Consider the following 23,354-nt stretch of genomic DNA (forward strand, 5'->3'; position numbering starts at 1 on the left):
TCTGTCACCACCTGCACTACATACTCAACACCTATCTCCATAATGGCTGCCCGTAAATGCTCCCAAATATACAGCCCTGTAATCATTGTAACTGCAGTGGAAGCGTCTATGGCTCTCAAGAACATGGTTCCCTTGCAAGAAGACACTAAAATATTGTACACATTCCTCTTGCGTGCATCTGACCATCCATCGCATAAGAGTGTGCATCCATATTTTTTCCAAGTCTCTTTCAAGGGCTTCATTTGGTCTTCCACACATTCCCTCTCTCTTCTTAGCTCTCTTGTCCGCAAGGCCTCATATGTAGGCCCTTCCCATTCATACCCAATGCGGCTTACGGCTCTCATGGCCTTCCTCCATCGTGTAGTCTTCGCCACATGAAAGGGTATTGCACACTGTATGAAGAGCTTTGTGAGCTCACTAGTGGCCTCCTTCACTGCTTGCTTTTGCAAGCGTGCTTGAATGCTAGACCTTTGCAGTGATCCTCTTTTCCTCGCACTAGCATCCACACTAATTGATCCATGTGGCAAGGGTGTTCTTGTGGCACTAGGACCCGCGCTCGATGTAGTTGATGCCCCTCTACTTCTCTTTGCAGAACCCAATGTGCTGGCATCATCCAATGGCTCAGTGTCAGCAGCCTCTTCTTCATCTTGCAGCCCTTGTCCTCCACTTTTTGCAGCCAAGGCTGCCATACGCACACGCTTCCATTCTGTTAGGCCACCTTTCACTGGAGTAGGCACGAACTCACAAGGTCCTACATCCTTGCTGGGAACACCTGCTAGATGGTCTTTCACCCGTGTGACAGACCCCGTTTTGCTTATGCCGCAATAGTTGCATCTCCACTTCTTGGAGCCACCGCCTCCTTTATAACTATCCACGAGGGAGACAATGAGAGATGGACCCAATAAGCATCTCTCGGCATTGAGGAGGATGGAGAGGTGAGGAGGAGGATGGAGAGGTGACAGGTCACAAGTGAGAAAGGATGGGAGGTAGACCGTAGAAGGAGGATGGAGAGATAGAGGTAAAAGAGGATGGCGAGGATGGAGAGGTAGAAGTTAAGGAGGATGGAGAGGAGGAGGATGGAGAGGTAGAAGGTAAGATTAAAGAGAGGATGGAGAGAAGAAGGATGGAGGGATGGAGTCAGGAGAGCAAGCTGCCAAGCTGCAGGCTGCAGCTTGCAGGATGGAGAAGATGGAGCAAAGGATGAAGAGGATGAAGGTACAAGAGCAAAGGATGGAGATCCGAGGGATGGAGAGAGCTTGAAGAAGCTGGAGAGAGGAGCAAGGATGCACAAGAGGAGTGGAACGGGCGAGAGGCGGCGAAAGATGAAGAGAGGCGACCGAAATCCCGTTTTTAGGGTTTGGGAAAAAAGCAAGGTGTACGAAACGCCGTTTCCATTTCGTCGTTTCCGTTTCTGCCCACGAAACGGGCGTTTCGTGCAACTATGTCTTCATGGCAATAACATTGTCAGATCTCTACGTAGCTAAGTCCACGTTCACGTCTTCTTCAGGCCAAACCATTCCACTTCAAGACACGCTTCGAAGCATCCTCATCCTTCCCATCTTCATAACTCGATGTTGCATGTCTCGACCCACGGTCTCAACACTACTTTGAACATCCTCTTTTGGGCTTGCCTCACCCACCTGTTCATCGGTTTGCACATGATCATCTGGACCAACGATGCCCACCTGTTCATTAAATTCCCTGCTCCGCTCGCAGCTCTGCACTAGTTCTTCATGGACTATCTCGCCATTTTTCCTTAGTGCCACCCGGCCTTGTTCACCAGTTCCTGAGCCCGTCACAACAACGGTTCAAGAAGCGCTTCAATCCAAGTTCGCACGTGAAAGTTATCATCTCTCAAACAATCCTCACAACGAGCCCTCGTGTGCGTGCAGTGAACTACATCGGGCGCCTACCTTGAGACAACCTTCCCGCTCTAACTTGCCCCCTCCTAAACGTGCTCTCAACCCTAGTCCCTCCACTTTCACATGTGTGCAAGAGCTTTCAACCACAAGCACCAACAAAATTTATTAAAGTCTTCGAAAGAACAAGGGATCTATGAGACTAAAAAAAACAAATAAAATGAGTTGAATCGGTGAAGCAACTTGTAATTGATCTCGCTCAAGGATTTCCGCACAAGAATAATATTAAGATCGAGATCGAGATTGTGGCTGAGACCACGATTGAGACTACGACCAAGATCGAGTTCCTACTTTCAACGAGATTGAGATTCTATGCCATGCGGGTTTGTAATCACACAAGATTACAGAGGAAAAGCACAAGGAGCAAGGTGGTACTTTGCTATTCTTGAATTGAACTGTGCTTTCTAATCAAGACATCTTTCTCTTGTAAAAAGTCCTGTTTTGGAAACTTCTTATCTTCTTTATTTCCCAAATTGTATGAAAATTGTAATTTCTTGAGTTCCGTGCATTGGCCCCTCACATAACGTGTATCACATGCATATACAAATCCATACATTGTGCACGTGCAAATGCATGTGTATACGTATATATATCTTCATTGTTTATGTACAAATGGGCATGTTTCTCCATCCAAATAGGATGGGATCTTGACTAAACCTCAGGTTTTACAATGCCGATACTTGCACAATGATGCATGATGCCAATGGATGCATTACGCATATTGCATAAGGCACATAATAAAGTTTGAGCTTGAAGGTTGACTCTTGGAGGGGGGCCTCCAATTGCATTACATTTGGAAGCAGCCAGGTTTGGTTTGCAAACATTTTAAAACTCAAAAAGTTTGGATTTGTTAAACATTTGGATGTTGTAACTATGCTGTGTAAATCATATGTATGAGTAGCACATAGTAACATATATGTACACGAACATGTTATACACAAGAGATCTCAATTCTCTACATATTGCAATCAATAGCATGCCTTTTCTTTATTTAAGATCACAAACATAAGATCTTACAGCGACAAGAGGAACAACACATGAGAAAGGCTGAAAATACACATGAGAGCATTTTTGTATCTAGACTGCTACAACAGATCCAGTGCTCTGGGTCCATGAATTAATTTACGGCATTGAATGTGAGAGCAAGAGCATCCATGAGATAATTGTGTTGACTTTAAAGGTGGTGACGCTATCTTGGGTTATTTAACAAAAAGGAGTTCACATAACAATTCATGGATGGGAGAAGGCACACCTCCAACTGACTTGTCAGCCAATGAAGTTGATATGATGTTCGCACCGCAAGTGAAGACCCCACAGTACCAATATTTCCACAAGATGACTCCTTGACAGCAGCAATCTGCTCTCAATGCAATCAATCATTGTTTTCAATTTAGTCGTCAAGATCATTCACAGGATTACAATCAACACTAACAATAAGCTAAAATCAGTCATTTCTCCCCCATAATTCCAATTCAAAAGCAGCTTTGTACCCTTTGCCGTTACAACTTACAAGATCGATTCATTGTTGCATCACCTAACCCCAAATACAACAACTGCAAAACAAAACACTAAGCAAGAGGTGAACAATTGCTTCAGTCTCTTCCGCCTAAAATTACTTCTCAGAAATTTGTCTGCTTGCTCTTAGGTCTTCCAGTTTCCGGAAACGCTAACATCCTAATGTTCTTTAGAAACAACATGAATTTCATCTATACTCTCTTATCTATTCTTCACGTGTGACCATGACAACTTTGCCTACAAAAAGGATGCACGTATTGGGGTGCATACTGTATCCACATTTGTCCACAAAAAGGAAAGTCTCAAAGGCACTTGATTGTACCTATGAGCATATAATAGAACGTTGATATAAAATGCTGGTTGTAGGACCCATAGGCAAAGAGAGAGTGCAGGTAGCAAAGGGTCGCAGAAGAACACCCGTCACGTCAAACTTAGATTATGCAAAACTAGAGAGTACAAGGTAGAAGAACCTACACCAGGACTAAGTGTCCTAGGTGTCACATAGGACTAAGTGTCCTATGTGACCTAAAAGACAATAACACTATAAGTGTCTTTATTTATGCCTACAAGGCACATACCATGGCCTATAGGGCATCACTAGAACCACCCGAGGATGGCCTACAAACCCCCCTCCATGGGATGGGCTCAAGTACTCTGAAAACATCTCAAAATACCTGGTATTATCTAGTCATGGTGGCAGATGTTCATTTAAAAGGATATAGCCACCTATGAATGTACAAGGGATGTCAGATCATGTAACAAAGGGAACCAAGGGACTTCAAACTTGGGACGAGGAAGTGCCTTTGTAAACATATCTGCTATGTTGTCCTCTGTGAGGAGATAGGACAACTCTATGTCTCCTGCTCACAACCGCTCTCAAACATAATGATAGTGAACTTCAATATGCTTGGTACGCGCATGAAACACTAGGTTACGCGCAACGGCCAAGCACTCTGGCTGTCAGTGTAGACAATAGTGGAGGATGTCTGGCGACTACCAAGATCTGTAAGTAACTGTCGAAGCCAAACACACTCTACTGTAGCGGTGAAAGCTGCCCTGCACTCAGCCTCACAGCTAGACGTGACAGCTGTTGGTTGCTTCTTGCTGAGCCAAGAGATACATGAATTGCCAAGCAAAAAACAATTGCCAGTATGTGACACTCTGGTGTCAAAACATCATGCCCAGTCACTATTCGTGTAAGCATGCATGGTAAGTGAACCCTGATCACCATAGAAGAGGACTAAATCCTGAGTGCCTCTAAGATATCTGAAGACTCTCTTCACTGCCTGCCAATGCTGTGAACTGGGCATGTGCATGAATCTACTGAGCTAAGATACTGCATACTGCAAGTCAGGTCTGGTGTGACATAAATAAATAAGGCATCCAACAGCCTGCTGATAAAGAGTGATATCACATGGTGATGAGCTGAGAATTTGAAGCCAGGGTCCACTGGAGTAGAGATTGGCTTGCAATCCTCAAACTGAAAACGATCAAGGAGCTGTCCAATATACTTGGACTGAAACATCATGATACCCCCCCTCAACATGAGCAAACTGAATGCCCAAATAATAATGGAGCCGTCCCATGTCTGACATGTCAAAAATCTGCTGCAAATCAGCCTTGAAAGCTGCAATTTGCTGAGTATCTGGGCCCGTGATGAGCATATCATCCACATATAAGTCCGGGCAGCAAAAGGCTGATCTTGTTTGCTGTCCCTCAATGTATCAAGAAGCCATCTGGGAACTTGCCTTTGCTGTCTATTGACAGCTCTTTCTTCAATGACTGCATCATGAGTGGTGGGATCATTTTTTGCCGGAAGAGAAACCTACAAATCAGCATGAGGTTGTGGCTGATTATTGCTTAGTGGAGGGCCTGCAAGAGGCTCATGTTGCTGGTCAAAATCCTCTTCTGATGATGGCAGAGGTAACCAAGATTCAAAGGCATCAAACATGTCAACATCTGGCTTTGCTTTGCAGTCCACAAGAGGAGAAGCTGAATGTTCAGCAAAGATTACATCTCTACTGACAATAATCTTCCCAGTATTTGGTTGATATAACCGATACCCTCTGCTCTCATGGCTGTAACCAATAAATATGCATTTGATTGCCTTGTCATCAAGCTTATGTCTCAGCTGAGATGGTACATGAACATATGCAAGAGACCCAAAAACTCTCATGTGTGAAGGCTTCCTGCCTTTCCATGCTTCATAAGGTGTAACAGTCTTCAATGCCCGTGTAGGTGATCTATTCAGCACATAGTTGGCACACATTACTGCATCAAGACAAATTTTATTGGGCAAAGACTTGGCCTTCAGCATGCATCTGGCCATCTCCATTGTGGACCTGTTTTTCCTTTCAGAAGCAGGATTCTGCTGAGGAGTGTAAGGAGTAGTGCATGAGTGAATAATGCCCCGTGAAGACAAAAATGCATCAAATTCCTTTGACATATACTCTCCCCCCCTATCTGTGTTGAGGGTGACAAGCTTGCATCCTGATTCATTCTCAACCATATTCAGCCATCTCTGAAAACATAAAAAAACTTCAGATTTGGCCTTTAAAGGATATACCCAGCAATATCTTGTGAAATCATCAATGAGAGTCATGAAATACTTATATCCCCAATGGCATTGATGTCTGTGTACTAGCTGCAATTTCCTTTGTGAGAGTTTTGAACAATTCTTTTGAAAAGGAAATCGATGCATCTTACCCAAAAGACAACCCTCACACACATGTTTGGAAACTATGTGAGTCTGAGGTACATCATTTGCCATCTGCTGTGAATGTAGCTTTGCAAGAGCTCTATAATTGAGATGGCCCATTCTCTCATGCCAAAGATGACTTTCAACAAGCTGTGAATCTGAAATAGCCAATGCTTCAATAGAAAGTGCAGCTGAATGATGATCAAGGTGATAAAGCCCTTTTTGCAAAGGGCCAGTGAAAACTATGGCATTGTCATCACGAAGATCATAAACTAGACATCTATAGCCATGAAAAATTACTCTGAAACCTGAAGTAGCAATTGCTGAAATTGAAATCAAGTTGACTTCAATGTCAGGCACAAAAAGAACATTTGTCAGAGTGACAAGATGGCTTGAAATGGATGTGAGCTGCACATCTCCAACTCCTTTTACAACATATGAAGCATTATTAGCACATGTAACAGTCCCCCCTCGAGGTGCATCAGCTAAAGAATGAAACAACTGTCTGCAAGATGTGACATGCTTGGAAGCACCACTATCAAAGTACCAAGACTGAGCATCATTAGCAATAAAGAATGCATCAGCTTTGGAGGGATCAAATGAGCAATGGACAGCCCATGCCCAATCATCCTGTAGAGCATGTGCATGTGAAGCATCTTCTGGCTCATGGGATTCAATAGCATGAGAGGCATTAACTGTCAATCCTACTTTCTCTTTCTCTAAAGCAATGCGCTTCCTGCATTCTAAAATGTCATGTCCAGGCTTGCAACAATAGTTGCATCTTTTCTTCTTTGCCTTATCTGCTGTATTTTTAGATGCATGGGAGAAATTGCAGCTGCTATGCACATATTTTGGCTTGCCCATAGGCTTGGAAGCCTTGCCTCTTCCTGTTTGCTGTGAAGCAAATGCATGATCAGGAACAATGGCTTGTCTATTAGCTCTACTTTGCTCTTCCTGCAAAAGCAAAGTAACTAGCTGATCAAAAGAATAGTGGTATGGATTACCCATGGCCACTAATCGAAGGGTTGTAGCAAACCCTTGATATGTATCTGGCAGTCCATTCGATGTGATACTGACAAGCTGTGAATTTGGCACCACCTCATCAATGTTGGCAAGCTAGTTCATGAGGTCCTTGACCTTTGTCAAGTATGAATCCATTGACTCACCTTCATTCATACTGACTTCCTGTAATTGCCTTCTCAAATATGCAACACGAGCTTCATTGAGAATCTGATAGAGAGAAGCCAATTTATCCCAAGCATCCTTTGCTGTCCTGCAAGACCGGATGTGTGGAATAATGATTCTCTTAGGACCAGCAGTAGAGGCAACCACTGTAGCATAGACTAGCCTCAGATCAGCCCCAGAAACAATATTCCACAAATGCTTTGCAACAAGAATATGTTTCATGAGATAAGACCACATCGGATAGTTGGTGCCATCCAACTTATCATCTTCACGAAGAACTCCAAATAAATCTTGATTATTCCCAACCATAGCAAATGTGATACCTTGAAAAAGACCTGAAAACCCAAAAGCCTCAAGGCTATCAATGCAAAAAGCTGACTGTCCAAAAAGAGGGCAAATATCTGCAAATTTCTGACCCAAATCAAAGGGCAAATGCAAATCTAACCCAAATGTGACTGTGATAGGCAATGTTCACTGCAAAAAATAGCAAATCTGGCAAAAGCCCCAAATTTATTGAGGGCAAATAGGCCAAAAAAGGGCAAATGCAGAAAAGCCCCAAATTTTGCTGAAATTTTTGCAAATGTGAACCAATGTATCCAAAAGTGACTCAATGTCCTACAAAAGTGATTCAATGTCCTACAAAATGACTCAATGTCCTGCAAAATGTGACTCAATGTCCTGCAACTTGACCCAATGTACTGCAATCAAAAAGAGATTGCACACCAAATCAATGGTACGAAGCGTAGTACAAAGCAAGTACGAAACAAGTACGTATATGATACGGGACAATTACGGTGAACAGCGTACAACTGTACGACATGTATAGTTCGGACCACTGTACGACGCAGGTACAACCTTGCACGACAAGTGTACTAACCAGTTGCAGCACCTTCCGTACGCAATTACGTGCGTACAACAATGCAGGTACATTCATGTACGAGTGAAGGTACGAATGTACGATGGCACAAGTACTATTGTACAATAGCGCGTAAACAATAGGTACGATGCTCAAGATCTCAAGTACGATGTTGAGCAGGTACGAAACCAGATGGTTGTACGGCACAAGTACATAGAGCAGTACGGATGAGAGAAGCAGGTGCAGGAGACGAATCTAAACGTGGCTCTGATACCACTATAGGATCGATAGGCAAAGAGAGAGTGCAAGTAGCAAAGGGTCGCAGAAGAACACCCGTCCCGTCAAACTTAGATTATGCAAAACTAAAGAGTACAAGGTAGAAGAACCTACACCTAGGACTAAGTGTCTAAGTGTCCTAGGTGTCACATAGGACTAAGTGTCCTATGTGACCTAAAAGACACTAACACTATAAGTGTCTTTATTTATGCCTACAAGGCACATACAATGGCCTATAGGGCATCACTAGAACCACCAGAGGATGGCCTACACTGGTAACTTAGGCTGCAAAAAGGATGAAGGTATTGGGGTGCATACTGTATCCACATTTGTCTACAAAAAGGAAAGTCTCAAAGGCACTTGATTGTACCTATGAGCATATAATAGAAATTTGATGTGAAATGCTGGTAAAATTAACTCATTTGGGAACGCGTATGTGCCTTTTCAAAATTAGATCTTATCTTGTAAATCTGTGAAGAATGTGCATGTGCATGTGCATGTGCATGCCCATGTACGTGTATGTGTGTGTGTGCACACGTGTCACACGTGTGTATACACGCATGTGTGCACATGTGTGTTGTACACTTTGCCTGTGTGTCAAGGCACATAATTCGACATGCGGTTTCCAATTCAAAACTAAGAGCTCAAGGTTCAGGTTCTTAACCTACAAAAGGCGGACTTGGGTGGTTATATCCATGTGATTATAGAATAGACCATACTGACGCTTACAAATTAAGAATCAGTAAGATATATCCAATCCTACAGATTCATAAGCAAAACAAAGCATGTGCTTCCACCCTACACTTCCTTTAACTCTCCAGAAGCAAACAAGTTTTTTATAGAAAAAGGTGGCCACCTCTCCTCTCCTTTCCTCACACTGCTCCTTCCCTGACATGCCCTTCCAAACAGCATGACCCTCCAGCAGCTCCTGGCAGCCCTGATTGCTGCCTGCCTCCGAGCATCCTGCCCACCACTCCAGCTGATCGAAGGCCCATTGAGCCGCCTTCTCCCTGCTGCTCCAGCTCATCCCAGGTCCCTCTTTTCATGCCTTCCCCTTTTGCACAAGTTCCAGCATGGTGTCTTCCCTGCCACCCCTCTACCTGCGTTCAGCTCCTGTCCAGCCTCTAAAGCTTGGCATACTACAGGAAAGTTGCCAGCAAGAGGGGAGCAGAAGAGGACCTGCTATCTTCCAATCATCTGCTCTCCTGCCCAACCTGCAACTAGTAGCTTCAATCCTCAGACTGTGAGCTGTGCATGCTATCTTTTCCTTCAACCAATATGTTTAAAATGAATGTTTGTTTTCTCTATACAGGCTTGCTGTCTTTGTGTGTTTTTTTATTTTGTTTCACATTTCACATCTGCTCCAATGGCATTTCCCCATACTTTCCACTCACCATCATGGCTCCTTGCATCATCTCACTCATAACAGCATCTGCCAGATTGCTACCCTGCTCATGCAGCCTCCCACCTCCTTTTGTCCCTTAGCTGCACTGGGTCGAGATGGATCTCCTAGATGCATACATATCATACCTTAATAACCGTATTCATACCCAAGATTAAATCATTAAAGACAACGCATGCAATCATTAAGGGCATGGTCTTGCAAGGCGGATCATCCATATTATATCCATCCAATACCCATGGCATTCAAACTGCCATGAAGAAGCAGATGCGAAGTAGGATTTAGGAACACAAGGCACCTCTCAATCACTTCAAGGGGAGACCAGAGGTGCTGGTATGCACGCACAGAGAGATGGTTTGAGGGGCTAGGGCTCCACATGGACAAACTACCTCCATTCCAATATAGCATGGATGCTCCGTTCTCTCCCCTCCTATCACACGAGGTCAACCAGGTTATCCGTGAGGATCTAACAACTACACACATTCCGGACTTGGTTGGGCCCGAGTGATCTTCCAATGAAGCTGGGCTTCTACAGAGATCACTTCTTACATATCACAGCGGAGGGTTTCATTGATCCACCAGGATACACACAAATTCACCTACCCCACTCACTGAGGATCTCTCTTGGGCAGTTTTGGGTCTCTTCACACAGACTTCGTATCGAGAGCCGCAGAGCAGAGCGGTTACCCTGGGAGAGTGTGACATGCAAGAGGTTGAGACAAAGGAGCATTTCATCTTCAGGTGTCCTCTTTACTATGAAATCCGAGGGCATTTCCACTACCTCTTCAAAGATAGTTATGGGGTTTTGGCCAGTGTCCTCTCCTACCCAGACCAGCGGTGTTTGGCTGGTTTCATTCATGAGATGCTTAGACACCACGAGAGGATACTCCGAGCACGGAGAAAGGAGCAGACTTCTTCCTCGACTGATACCTCTCAGAGCTCTATCACGGAGTTCTTTCAACCAGATCACATAGACCCCCACGAGACGAGACCTTGACATGACTGTGACTCGAAGCTTGTGACCCAACAGCTCAGACAGAGAGTTGACACACAAATCATACTTGGGGACATCCCCTCCTTGTTTAGAGTCGAAGCCCGATTGACAGGGGTCACAATGGCCCTGGTTAGACGCAGAGCTACGACCAAGAGACGTACCAAGATTGCACCCTTGAGGGGCCGACATCACTCTATTGCTGACCTCATGCCTCCACTACCTCATCCATCCGGATGTCCTGCTGTTGATGATGATTATGATGATGTTGATGATAACGATGATGCTGAGATTGATATATAGTCGACTATCGACATGACTATGTTGTACTTAGGACTTAGTACTGCTATTTTGCGTTTTTTGCATTCTGCATTGGTGTGGATGCTCGTTTAGTAGCTCCACTACCACAACTCATTGTATCAAGTTTTTCACTATCTCATAGACCCATCAATCTTCCGAAGACTTTAATAAACAAACTTTCTTTCTTTCTTTATTTCTTTTTTTCTTTCTCCACCCCTGCAGCACATAAATTAACCACGAACTCACAAACCTGGTCAAACCATTGAACCACCTCACACACAATATTTCAGGGTTAACACACGCTTTCATATCCACCTTGTGCTATCAAATTTTCTGCAAGAGACCTTGGCTCCCAAACTACGAGATGCACTCACATAAAGTTACTAAATGGAGGCCTAGAGAGAAGAATGGGCTATGTATCTATGTTCCTATCGCTCCCTACCCATGGAGCTTCATCTTGGACAAGTTAACATCCACACATGAGTAGGACACCGACACACATCTTGAACTAGTCAAGGCCTATACTCAATAGGCAGCAGCCAGAGTACAGATCCCTACCTTATCCATGCATAGATCACATCAAGTAGCCTTTCGCGTGGCACTTTAATTCAAGCAAATCAATTAGGTACTCTCCATGGCTAGATTCAATCACTACAGACAAAGACAGACTCCTTGAGTTAGGCAACCATGATGAAACTAATGTTGGGAAGTGGAAGCGGGAAGCAGAAGCAGAAGAAAAACACATGTGTATATTGATGTACAATATCAACAATACAAAAACACAGGACAGCCCTAGTGTAAGCCGTAGTATAGAATAGTCCTAGAATAGAGCTAACTATCATACGCTGAGTCCTTACATGCAGAGTTAGGCAACCATGATGAAACCTTACATGCAGAGTTAGGCAACCATGATGAAACTGCTGTTGGGAAGTGAAGAAAAACATATATATGTACATTGCCATACAATATCAACAATACAACAACAAAGGACTGCCATAGTGCAAGCCCTAGAGTAAGAAAGGCTTAAGATAGAACTAACTATCATAAGCTGACTTCGTATACCAGATGTCCTATCTAAAGGCATGAAATATTACTATAGTACTTAACACTACTAACTGACCTCCAAGGTAGATATATGCTACAAACCCCGTCCATGGTATGGCTGAAGTACTCTAGAAACGTCTCAAATGTACCTAGAATGGATATCATGGTTGCACATGTTTGTCCAATAAGTATATAGCAACCTCGAAAACACAAGGGTAGCAGTATCAAGACACAAATAAAATCGTGTGAAAAGCTTCAAACTTGGATTGTGGTAATGCTTTAGTGAAGCTATCTACAACGTTGCAACATAAGAGAAATGAATATTCCTTTTCAAGTTGATAGGATTTACAAAACTAAACACGTCATGGGTTATTGGGCCCATGCTCACATGTACCCTACCAACACAAACCAAGCCTTTTGCCACAAAGATAAATGTACTTACACCATCAAGACATGCATGTATGTGGTTTCTCTTCTTTACCCTAAATGAGACATCCACACAGCAATATGCATCTCAGTGATAAGTTCCTACACACCAAAATTAGTAGCCAACAGAACTTTTTCATTGCGCAACTAAGACAACAGATATATTTGTGATACTTTTTTTAATGACAACAAAGTCCTCTTTTGACAACCACCAAACACATATGTGCATGCAAAGCAAAGAGAGAGAACAAGCAAAAAGATAAAATTATTGTGCATGTCTTCAAACTAAGCATCCCCCCCCCCACACACATAAGAGAGAGAGAGAAAGAAAGAAAGAAATTTTATTAGAGTCTTCGAAGACCGATGGGTCTATGAGACTGAAAGAAAACTGATACAAATCACAATAAGGATGGAGCTATTGAAACGAGCATCGTCACCCGTGCTGAACGCTAAGTCTGATCATACATAATCAAATACATCTGGATGTAACAATGAAAAGAAAAGAAAAGGACTGCAGTGGAGCGAAATCCTCCATATGTCATGTCACCTTGGCTGGTGCATAGCCGGTGATGGGACGATGGCACCCGTGAAGGTGTGCCGTGCATCTTGATCTCTTGGACGAGACTCGACACAAGACCAAAGCCACCGTGACTCCCATGGAACGTATATCGGGTCTAAATAATGACGGGAGGTCCCCCAAAGAGACATGTGTCTCTCCTCGATGTCTCATGTGTCGTGCTGCGATAGTCGGGTCGAGATCTCTATCACGTTTGCGGCTAGAGACTAGACAATCAATGTCACTCGATGGGAAGAACTCTGTGATCCTGCTCTGAGAGGTGTCTGATGATGTGGCCAAGCCTCGTCGCCTAAGTACTCTTTGTGTCGGACCCCCTCGTGAATGAAGGCCGCGAGGCATCTCTGATCTGGGTAGGCGAGGAATCTAGAAAGGAGCCCAGAGCCGTCTCTGAAGAGACAATGGTAGCGACCTCGAATCTCGTAGTACACTAGGCACCTGAAAATAAAATGCTCCTCCGACTCAACCTCCTGACAGTCGCACAATATGCATAAACGATGCTCCCTACGAATCCCCTCTGCTCTGCTGCTCTCTATGCGGAGGCGGTGTGATGATACCCGAAACTGTCCGATGGAGATCCGTAGTAAGGCATATGAAGCTCAGTGCACCCCGATGGTGTGATGAATCCCTCCACCGAAATACGAAGACAGTAATCTCTGTAGAAACTCACCTTTACTAGAAGCTTTCTCAGCTCCAACCACGTCTAAAGGTGTGTAGCTGCAAAAGATCCTCTCCAATGACCTGGTTGGTGTGTGGCTCAATCGGGATGGTGGGTGGGAGTACCGGAGGGACATCTAAACTGTACTGAAAAGGAGGTATCCTATCGATGTGGAACCCTAGTCTCACAAAACATCTGTCAGTCCGTGCATACCAGCATCGCTCGTCTTCCTCTGCTGCCAACCTCATGGAGGAATCGAGAGCCAACCATGGCAACCTCTGTCTCCTTGATGTGCAGTCCCCATATGATCTAAACCGGTGTAGATATGTGATGGTCTAAAAGGTTGCATCTAGCTAGAGTGGAGAAGCACCAAACTCGGCCTGAATGATGTGATGTGGTACAGACGGTTTCCCCCGGATCATCCGTGAGAGCTCGCTCCACCCGTGTCTACTCTCTCTCTAACATGGCAGACCCCCAACAAGGGCTGCCATACATACCGACTGGTCGGACCAAGGAGTCGAAGAGGAGCCTTGGTCCGAGGGTCCTGAACGTGGGAGTGAAAGCATTGTCTCTCTAGCCGAGCCAGTGAGGCGTATCCCCTCAATCTGGCCTACATCGCCGGTCTCATCGTGAAGATCAGGCCGGAGAAGATGAGCCCTAAGTAAGTGTCTGAGGATACAATCTCAATTGGTGGCCCACCGAAAGAAAAAGTAACTTGCTTCCGTTGCATGTTTGCTCGAGAGGTGTTAAAGATCATGACCTTGGTCCAAATCATGGGATAAACAAAAAGCCTGCAGTGCATCCAGGTGTCACTGGAGCCCCTCGAGTGTGGACGACAAGAGTGCCATGTCATCTGCATAAAGAAGAATCTTGATGATGATCCCGGCAAGTGAGCAACCGGTTCCTCCAAACGCCCCCATGAAAGTCTCAAGCTCATCGATGTAGAGGCCAAACAGGGTCGGTGATAAGGGACAACCCTGTTTGACCCCTATGGTACTCAGGATCTCATATGTCCAACTTGTGCATGTCCGAACTCAGCGTGAGACTCTCTCATACAGTGCCATGATTGCCCAGATGATCTGATCAAATCCCAGTGTCTGTAGGCGTGTGATGAGACGTGTGATGAGAGAGAGAGAGAGAGAGAATGCACGAAAACTTTAGAATATCATAATGCATGTTTTGAGAAAAAAACGAAAAACAACTTAAAGATATATATATATACCTTCATAAGACTAGAATATATCCATCTCACAAATTAAATTTTTTAATTAAACAAGCGAAAGAACGAAGGAAAGAAAAAGAGCCAAGGAAAGAAGGGAGTTTATAAGAGACATCAAACAAAACTAAGAGTCAAAGAGAAAAAGAAACAAAAAAACCTAGTAAGCAAAGCTATGCTTACGTACTCATCAGTAGCCAAGCATAAGCTGCCAGCTAGGGTTTTGAAAGATTCCGGAATCTCTTAAAGATCCCTATTTTCTTGAGCCATGTTTCAATTGTATGCAGCTCCCAAAGTATAAAAGCTCAACTCAAAAACTGAATTAGCTTTATCCATGTGGTTTGTAAATTGTAGCAACTTACAATAAAACAAATGGAGAAAAGGGACACTTACATGTACAATTGCAAGAGAGACAACAGAATTGATGAATTTCAACGGCACAACATGAGGCATTTTGTTGCTACTAAAACCAATATGGTGTATTGAGTAATGTAACTATCAGCCTGCAATATCTAGATACAGAAATGCTAAGAGCTGAGATGTGTGAGTATATTTACATGGCATCCTTTGTAAGAGTTATAAGGATATGTTCTGCTGCAAAATGAATTGGAACTTTATTTGTATCTTATGTATGTGTCAAAGGGTAACAAGATAGCTGCATAGGTCCACGTTATCACATCAATATATCGTTCTGAGTAAGCTTTTCCACCGCTCAAGAAAACACATGGCCTGACTTTGTAGCACTTATTGAGGCACAATGAGACAATCACGCGAATGAGTTTCTAAGATATTTGCAAACTTGCACAACGATGAGGCAAGAAAGTCCAAACAATAACAAGTGTGGAGTTATTTCATGACGTTATTTATAACAATATCCTGATATTGAACAACTAACCTAAGTTTATGCTGAAAGTTTCCTTTCACCCAATAGAGAAAATGAAGATAGTTAATTAGAACATATGTCCACGTAAGAAATCCTTAGCTTCTGAAAGACAATCTTCACCCTCTAAAATAAAACCCATTAACAAACCTACAAATTGGAGCGTTTCCTTTAAACATACATTCTTCATCACAATATTGCGCTATGCAAAGAAAGTTGTAACAGAGCGAAATTATTAAATTAACCTGAAGTATGGGCTGACACACCGAGGGAGAAACTGAGAACGGTACAAGATCTTGGTTTTGATCACGAACACTCCCCCCTAATGTGACCAGGCCATCTGAGTTTGAAAAGAAAATGCAGCTTCCAATTCTATCAATGTTTTTCCCAGCAGGAAAAAACAACTGTAATTGGCCATCTTTGCTCTGACAAGCAGTACAAGTACTGATCGTCACGTCTCCATCACCACAAGCATTACTGTAATTGCCAATGCTAGTGTGAAAACAGATTTACCTCTATTCCCTCAAGGCGATTCCCAACCAAATAATTAGAGCATGCAGCCACTGACGAGTTCAAGGATATATCTTCTTGTAGATGCTGAACGAGTGTTTCTTGAGGGAAAAATCCTTCCTTGTAGTTGTTCAAAAAGTCCTTCACTTGCTGCAACAGCCAACATTTGTTAGAGTCATATGTCTTGCAACTTACAGAGCAAGTACAATATAAATGACAGATACTCTATGATAACAAAGTATCACAAACAATAGAATACATGTGGCATGCGCTAAGAAGCCACAGTTGCACAAAGAGACAAGCAAGCCTCTTCCAAAAGCAGCGTAAAGAGAGCTCTTGAATAAATGACCCGCAGGCACACTTTTAAAGGCTGAAAACTATAAATGCATTTCCATAGGCCCGTCACCTTCCTATCCACTTTGAGCCTGTAGCTAGGAAAACCTATAACTGCTTCTGCTACATACACATACGATAGAAAAACCAATCAACCACTTCCAAAGAAAGGAAGCAAAGGTAGCAGAGGAAGGATCAGTGGGAGCTTACCAAGATGGGCTTCTCAGAGCGCTCAGAAAATGAATAAGTCAAAGGACACCCAGTGTTAAGAACGCAACGAGGATGACTGCATCGATTGAACACAAGAGGGCCGACTACAGACACGAAAAGAGGAGAAAATGCATTAAGCAAGGGCAGGAAATCCAGGCAGGGAAGATGGAAACAAAGAGTGTAGAACTCACAGGGTAGAGCTTCGGGTCCGGTGAGGAGTTGAGGGGCCGGGAAAACAGAACCCACGCACCAAGGAGCTGATACATCCTCCACCATCTCTCAGAGCCTCTTCACTCGAGACGGGTGGTTTGCAAACTGACCTGCTCCGGCCGGTTTTTCTCCCGGCGCGGCGAGCGCAAGGGCAACCTCGATTTCACAACAAAACCTGCCATGCAGGAACCCGGTTCGAAATTCGGCGCCAGGGCCCCCGCGCGAACAAGCTCTCGCTGAACATCTCTTGCAAACTCACCTCCTTCTTGCCTGTCCGACCGGTTTTTCTCCGGGCGAAAAGCAGGGGCTCGAGGATTTCACACCGGTTCGAAATTTGGCGCCAGGACCTCCGAGTGAACAAGCTCTCCCTAAGCATCTCTCGACGTATATATACTCTCATCCCGACCAACATTTTTCCCACTCTTAGTGAGCAGCCTTGTTGGTTGTGGAGTGGGTGGAGTTCGATCCCTATTTACTTTTGCAAATTCAAAAATCCTTAAAATCCTTCATGTTTTAGTTATAGAGTGCCCTAGGGACCCGTGCGTCGTTGTTCCAGCATAACATGATTGTACCTAGCTCCTAGAAGCAGCGGACCTATTCTTGTGTCACTATTGTACCTTCTCCAAAATTTCTCAGAAGCTTCTCCAGAATTCAAAATAAGCGGGAGCGGTGGATGAGGGGTGGGAGTGTATTGGGCAAGGCGAGGTGCCACATGGCAAGCCTTTCACACTAGTTCTTTCATTGTTTCTTCATTTTTTTTTAACCTCATTTTTGGGAGCTTTGTGAAGGTGACGCGTATACAGAAAGAGCATCAAGTTCTAGAGAGCGAAAATCAATTATATATAGTATAGATGTTGGCCTTTACACCTCAAAAGCCCGAGGTCAAACCTACGAGGTGGAAAGAGATGACAATGCTAAAGCAATTCTTTTTCCAAGTCTACCACCGAGGTATAGTGAAATGGTAACCATATTGTGGGTTAGCTCTAGTGATATAGATTTCAACAATGTAATCTCGATGTTGCTCAGTGAAGAACGCATCATTGAAGGACCACCATTAGATGAAGAGCTTGCCTATGTTGTGAACAAAGGGAAGAAGCAATTGACATAGAAACAAAGAAACAAGGGAGCAACTAAAATGTGAGTAGTGGCAAGAAAATGAAGAAACAAGGGAACATTGAGTAGCTAAAATGTAAGTATTGTAACAAGAAACAAAGAAACAAGGTAACAAGAAGCAGCTAAAATGTGAGTATTGTAGCAAGGATGTGCACATTTTGAAGTTTTGTTGTTGCAAACTTTTGATGTCTAGTTGAAAGCTAAAAAGGCATGTTTGGTTAAAGACATTCCATCAATTGAAGAGGTTCCAAGACACATGAAGATATAAACAATAGTTGGGCATTTTGAGAATTAGATCCCTTTCTCTATATCTTGCCCTGCGAGGGAGACTCGTTTTGCTTGGTCTTGTTCAAGGTGGATGACCATCTCTTTGGTTTGATTTTATTTCACGTCCAGCTCATCATCTCTATGTGGGAAGTTTGTTATGTTGCTTGGATTCTCACACACACACACACACACACACACTCACACACACACACATGCACGAGCGCGCGCATGCACACACACACACAACATGAGGACTCGGGACTGCTGGACCCCCCGTAGGATTTTATTTCATAGATAAAAGAGCTATAGAGTACAAGCTTCTTGTAGCTCCTAGATGATTACAAAAACGTGAATAAAAGTTAGATTACAAGGAGAGATTGACTTTCTCTGCTCTTGGAAAATGCCAAATGTTAAAACTCTAGCCACTATCTAAACTTAGGCCATGGGTCGAGTCCTCTGGGCCTTCTAACTCCCATGGTCACTTGACATTGGTAAAGTTCTTTTGTAGCTCCATAAAAATAGGGCATTTTGACCCCCTTAATTATGGTCAAAGAGGGCTGACCTCGGTCAACTAGAGAATTAACATTTTTGTTTGCACATTGGTTTGCTTGATGGGACACCCACAGAGACTGGGATTAAAGTTCATCGATACTTTAAACTTGGAAAAGCTTCAGTCATTGACATTTTTTTGTCAACGCAAATACCAATACTAGTATCCACATTTTTTTATCAATGCAAATACCAATGCTAATATCCACATTTCTAAGGCTTTGATTTTGAGGAAACGTTTGCACCACAACAAGGATGACTACTATTTGTGTAGTACTATCCTTGGCTGCTCATAAGAAGTGGATAGTCTTTAGATGGATGTGAAATCAACATTCTTGAATGGAAAGCTTAAGGAGGAGGTATATGTGTCTCAACCACAAGGTTTTGAGGTGCTGAATTTAGAGAAAAAGGTTTGCAAGCTTAAAAAGGCATAGAAGTGTGCTGCTCCCTGCTCCGAAAGCTCCTCCTCCTCATTGCTATAGCCTCCTCTCCTTCCTGCTATTGTCTCTGTGCCAACATGGACTTAGGTAGAACAAAATGTGTGTGTAGAGTAGCGGCAAAGCTCCGCTTGTACTTGCGTAAGGCTAGAAATAATCCCTCTTAGAAATCCAACTTGCATGTTTAACATGCAAGTTCTACATGCGAGTTCTACATGCAACTCCTACATACGAGTTCTACATGCGACTCCTACATGCGAGTTCTACATGCGACTCCTACATGCAACTCCTACATGCGAGTTCTACATGCAACTCCTTCATGCAACTCCTACATGCGAGTTTTATATAATGCGAATTCTACATGCAACTTCTACGTGCAACTCCTACATGCGAGTTCTACATACGAGTTCTACATGCAACTCCTACATGCAACTTCTATATGCAAGTTCTATATGTAGAGAGAGAATGTCTTACAACATGCAGAGAGAGAAGCTCTCCAACTTGTATAAATACCCCATAATGGAATGAAGCCCACACTCTTTGGGGCATTGTGTTGAGTTCTACTTTGGTATTCCAAGCAGTTGTCTCAAGTGTCTATTCTTCCTTGCACTCCACGTCCAAAAGAATGTCCTAACCTTGCAACTCCTCCTCCCCTCTCCTCCAACCTTGCAACCCATCCTCTCCCTCTCCTCCTCCCTCCTCCTCTTCCCTTCTCCTCCTCCCTCTTCCTCCTCCCTCCTCCTCCTCCTCCCTCTCCCTCCTCCTCCTCCTCCTCCTCTCTCCTCCTCCCTTCTCCTCCTCCCTCCTCCTCCTCTTCCTCCTCCTCCTCCCTCCTCTCTCTTCTTTCCCCCATGCTCTTACACCTTCTTCCTCTCCGACTCCTATGCTCCCCCTAAACCCTTAGTTCCTCAACCCTTAATCTCCATGATCTACAAGGGAGACGAGTTCTCCACCATGTACTCTACTCTAAACCTTGGAACCTCTTCTAAACTCTGGAACCTCCTTCTAAACCTTGGAACTCCTTCTAACCCTGGAACCTCTTCTAAACCATGGAACCTCCTCGTAACCCTTAAAACTCCTAAACCTTGCAAACCCCAATGAAGACGAAAGCCTTCATTACCTCAACCATGATGATACATGTTCCTTTTACACATGCATGCACTATGTTTGCTTACCGCACTTAAGCCTACGTCTCTCACAGGAAAACGACTCGAGGTCCTAATCTGCACATATACTACAAACGACAACCCCGATATATCTATAGGTGACAAAAAGCCTCGGAACCCTGCATACTGAGAATACCCTGCTCTTCCCACGGAAGTCGTGGGAAAGAGCCAACATTTGGCGTCATTGCCAGGGAGACTAGCATCTCAAGTAACAGATAAACATATGTAGGTATGTGTAAAAAACAAACTACTTTGAACTTTCATGAACATATCACTCAAGAGCTAGGAGAGCTAAAATTTTTCCAACTCAAGCAAAAAATAAATAAAATAATTCCTAGTTGAAACTCTTCGTTATCGGTTTAAAAATATGCATGTTTTCTGGAAAAACAACACCTTAAGGAATAAATTAGACCAGGTGATGTTGTCAAAGTGTAGAGCTTGAAATTCTGAACATTTCTTCTTTTTACGGAAGCACAATCCGACACAACCACCAAAAGTTATGGGCAATAGATGATTAAAGGTGCTAAATGCCATAATCCAAAAGAAAAATTAAAACCACCTCCCTAGTCAAACTTGGACAAATTCAAAGGTGCACATGTGTTTGACTAAATCCACAGCTCCCCCTCCTCCCCTATAAAAGAGCACCCATCCCTTTCATACTTTTTCTTTCACATCTTGCCTCCATCCTCTTCCCCATTCGAGCCCTACGCAAGACACTCCTCCCTCTCCATTGACCACCACCCTACTCCCATCCTCACATGGTGAGTTACTTTGAGCCCATCTTGCAGCGATAACCTAGCCATCCACCCACCGTCCATTGGTCCTCAACACTCCCGTTACATCGAGAAAGACTGGGAGAGCGTTCAGGTGACCATCTCTTCCTCCCTTTGGATTTTCGTCAAAGTTTTTAGTTTTCCGTCAAAGTTTTCCGTCCATCAAGTTTTTTCTTTTTTCTTTTTTCCCCTCTCCCTCCTCCATCTCCACCTCCACCCTCCCCTCCATCTTCACCACCCCTTTTCCCCCTCCCTCCCTCCATTCCCCCCCCCACTCCTCCTTCCATCTCCTCCACCCCCCTCCACCACCACCCCCTTTCTTCATCTTCCCCTCCACCCCCCTCCATCTCCTCCACCAACCCCCCCTCCTCCATCTCCCCCTCCATCTCCACCACCCCTTTTCCCCCCTCCCTCCCTCCATTCCCCCCCCCCCCCCCCCTCCCTCCATCCCCCCCCCCTCCCCCCACCCCACCCCCTCCCTCCCTCCATTTCCCCCCCACCCCCCTCCCTCTCCACCCCCCCCCCCTCCACCACCACCCTCTCTCTCTCTCTCTCTCTCTCTCTCTCTCTCTTTATCTCTCTCTCTCTCTCTCTTTCCCCCTCTCTCTTTCTCCTCTCTCTTTCCCTTCTCTCTCTCTCTCTCTCTCTCTCTCTCTCTCTCTCTCTCTCTTTCCCCTCTCTCTCTCTCTTCCCCCCCCCTCTCTCTCTCTCTCTCTCTCTCTCTGTGTCTCTCTTCCCCCCCTCTCTCTCTCTCTCTCTCTCTCTCTCTACCCCCCCCTCGCCAGTTGCTCCACATCTATCTAACTAAACCATAAACTAACTAAAAACTATTCTAATAGCAAGGGCTTAGAGCCCTTGCTTGCTAAGGGCTAGCGCCCGTAGTGGCACCCGTCGACCACGCAGCGCCAGCCTAAGGTGACGCCCGCCCCATGCCCCTCCATAACTCCCTCCTGCTCGTCGTGCTCCGCAACGTCCCCCTCCACCCCACCCCCCTCCGCCCCGCCCCTCGCCCGCCCACCTCATGCCAACCCCTCACCTGCCCCTCACCCACCCCTCACCCGCCAGTACCCCTCACCTGCCCCTCCACCCTCCACCTCCCTCCCCGCCCTTCTGTTTGAACCCCCCGGCCGCTGCCGTACGAAGAATCCCCCCCCCCCCCCGATTTTTTTTTCTTATTAAAAAAAAGCCCTAACCTAACCCTGATTCTACCCTAGGTTAGTTTAACCTAGGTAGGTTAGTCTAACCTAGTTAGGTTTACCCTAGGTTAGTTATTAACAGTTAGGTTAGTTTAACTAACCTTCAGTTAGTAACTAACTGTAGTTAGTGAAACCAGTTAGATTAACCTCCCAGTTCCAGTAACTGAGGAGGATATAGGTTAGTTAATCTAACTGGAATTAACTTGGTTCAAACCCCTCAGTTGGACTTAAAGTCCATTCACACCACCCTTAAGACCACCCCCAAAAAGCCAAATTTACCCCTACTTTAACCCCTCGTAACTCATCCGTTTGGAACCCAAACTGGACCCCGTTTGAACCAAGATTTCACACACGAAAACACCACACTACGAGGTATTTTTCCAGCCCATTGCACACCATTTCGGCATCCCTAGCACTCGCTCATTCGTGGAACCGTGCGGGCCTCGTTTCGCACAAATTCGCTCGTATCTTTACGCCGCGACCTCTGATTGACAATCCGTTCGCACCAGCACATTTGCCTACACACGTAAGACAATCTTAGGCACATTATTAACACCACAGTCCCTACACAAACTAACACCACTTTAACCCTCCCAACAAAACTACATCAACACCCGCACTTGCAGCAGAGACACCCTTTGCAAATCTCG

General features: G+C 44.5%; 1 protein-coding gene across 4 annotated transcripts in view; it reads right to left on the reverse strand.

Moving 5' to 3' along the window:
- The window catches only part of LOC147898448 (TATA box-binding protein associated factor RNA polymerase I subunit C), a 57,802-nt gene extending 40,156 nt beyond the window's left edge, over positions 1-17,646 (reverse strand). For 3 of the 4 annotated variants that reach the window (XR_015541563.1, XM_087379464.1, XM_087379461.1), the window contains exons 1-6: positions 17,463-17,646; positions 17,185-17,378; positions 16,994-17,097; positions 16,454-16,600; positions 16,186-16,365; positions 3,172-3,276 (exon numbers count right to left, since the gene is read on the reverse strand). Coding sequence is in view for 3 of the 4 variants with exons in the window: in XM_087379464.1 (XP_087235590.1) it covers positions 3,172-3,276; positions 16,186-16,365; positions 16,454-16,600; positions 16,994-17,097; positions 17,185-17,269 (621 nt within the window). In the remaining variant the exon portion in view is untranslated. The remainder of the gene's footprint in view (positions 1-3,171; positions 3,277-16,185; positions 16,366-16,453; positions 16,601-16,993; positions 17,098-17,184; positions 17,379-17,462) is intronic. The other variant, XM_087379463.1, reaches the window with a different exon arrangement.
- Positions 17,647-23,354: the final 5,708 nt, after the last annotated feature.

This window comes from Dipteris shenzhenensis, chromosome 9 (genome assembly GCF_047967505.1).
Source record: "Dipteris shenzhenensis isolate YYH24624 ecotype China chromosome 9, Dip_SZ_1.0, whole genome shotgun sequence".
Lineage (NCBI taxonomy): Eukaryota > Viridiplantae > Streptophyta > Polypodiopsida > Gleicheniales > Dipteridaceae > Dipteris > Dipteris shenzhenensis.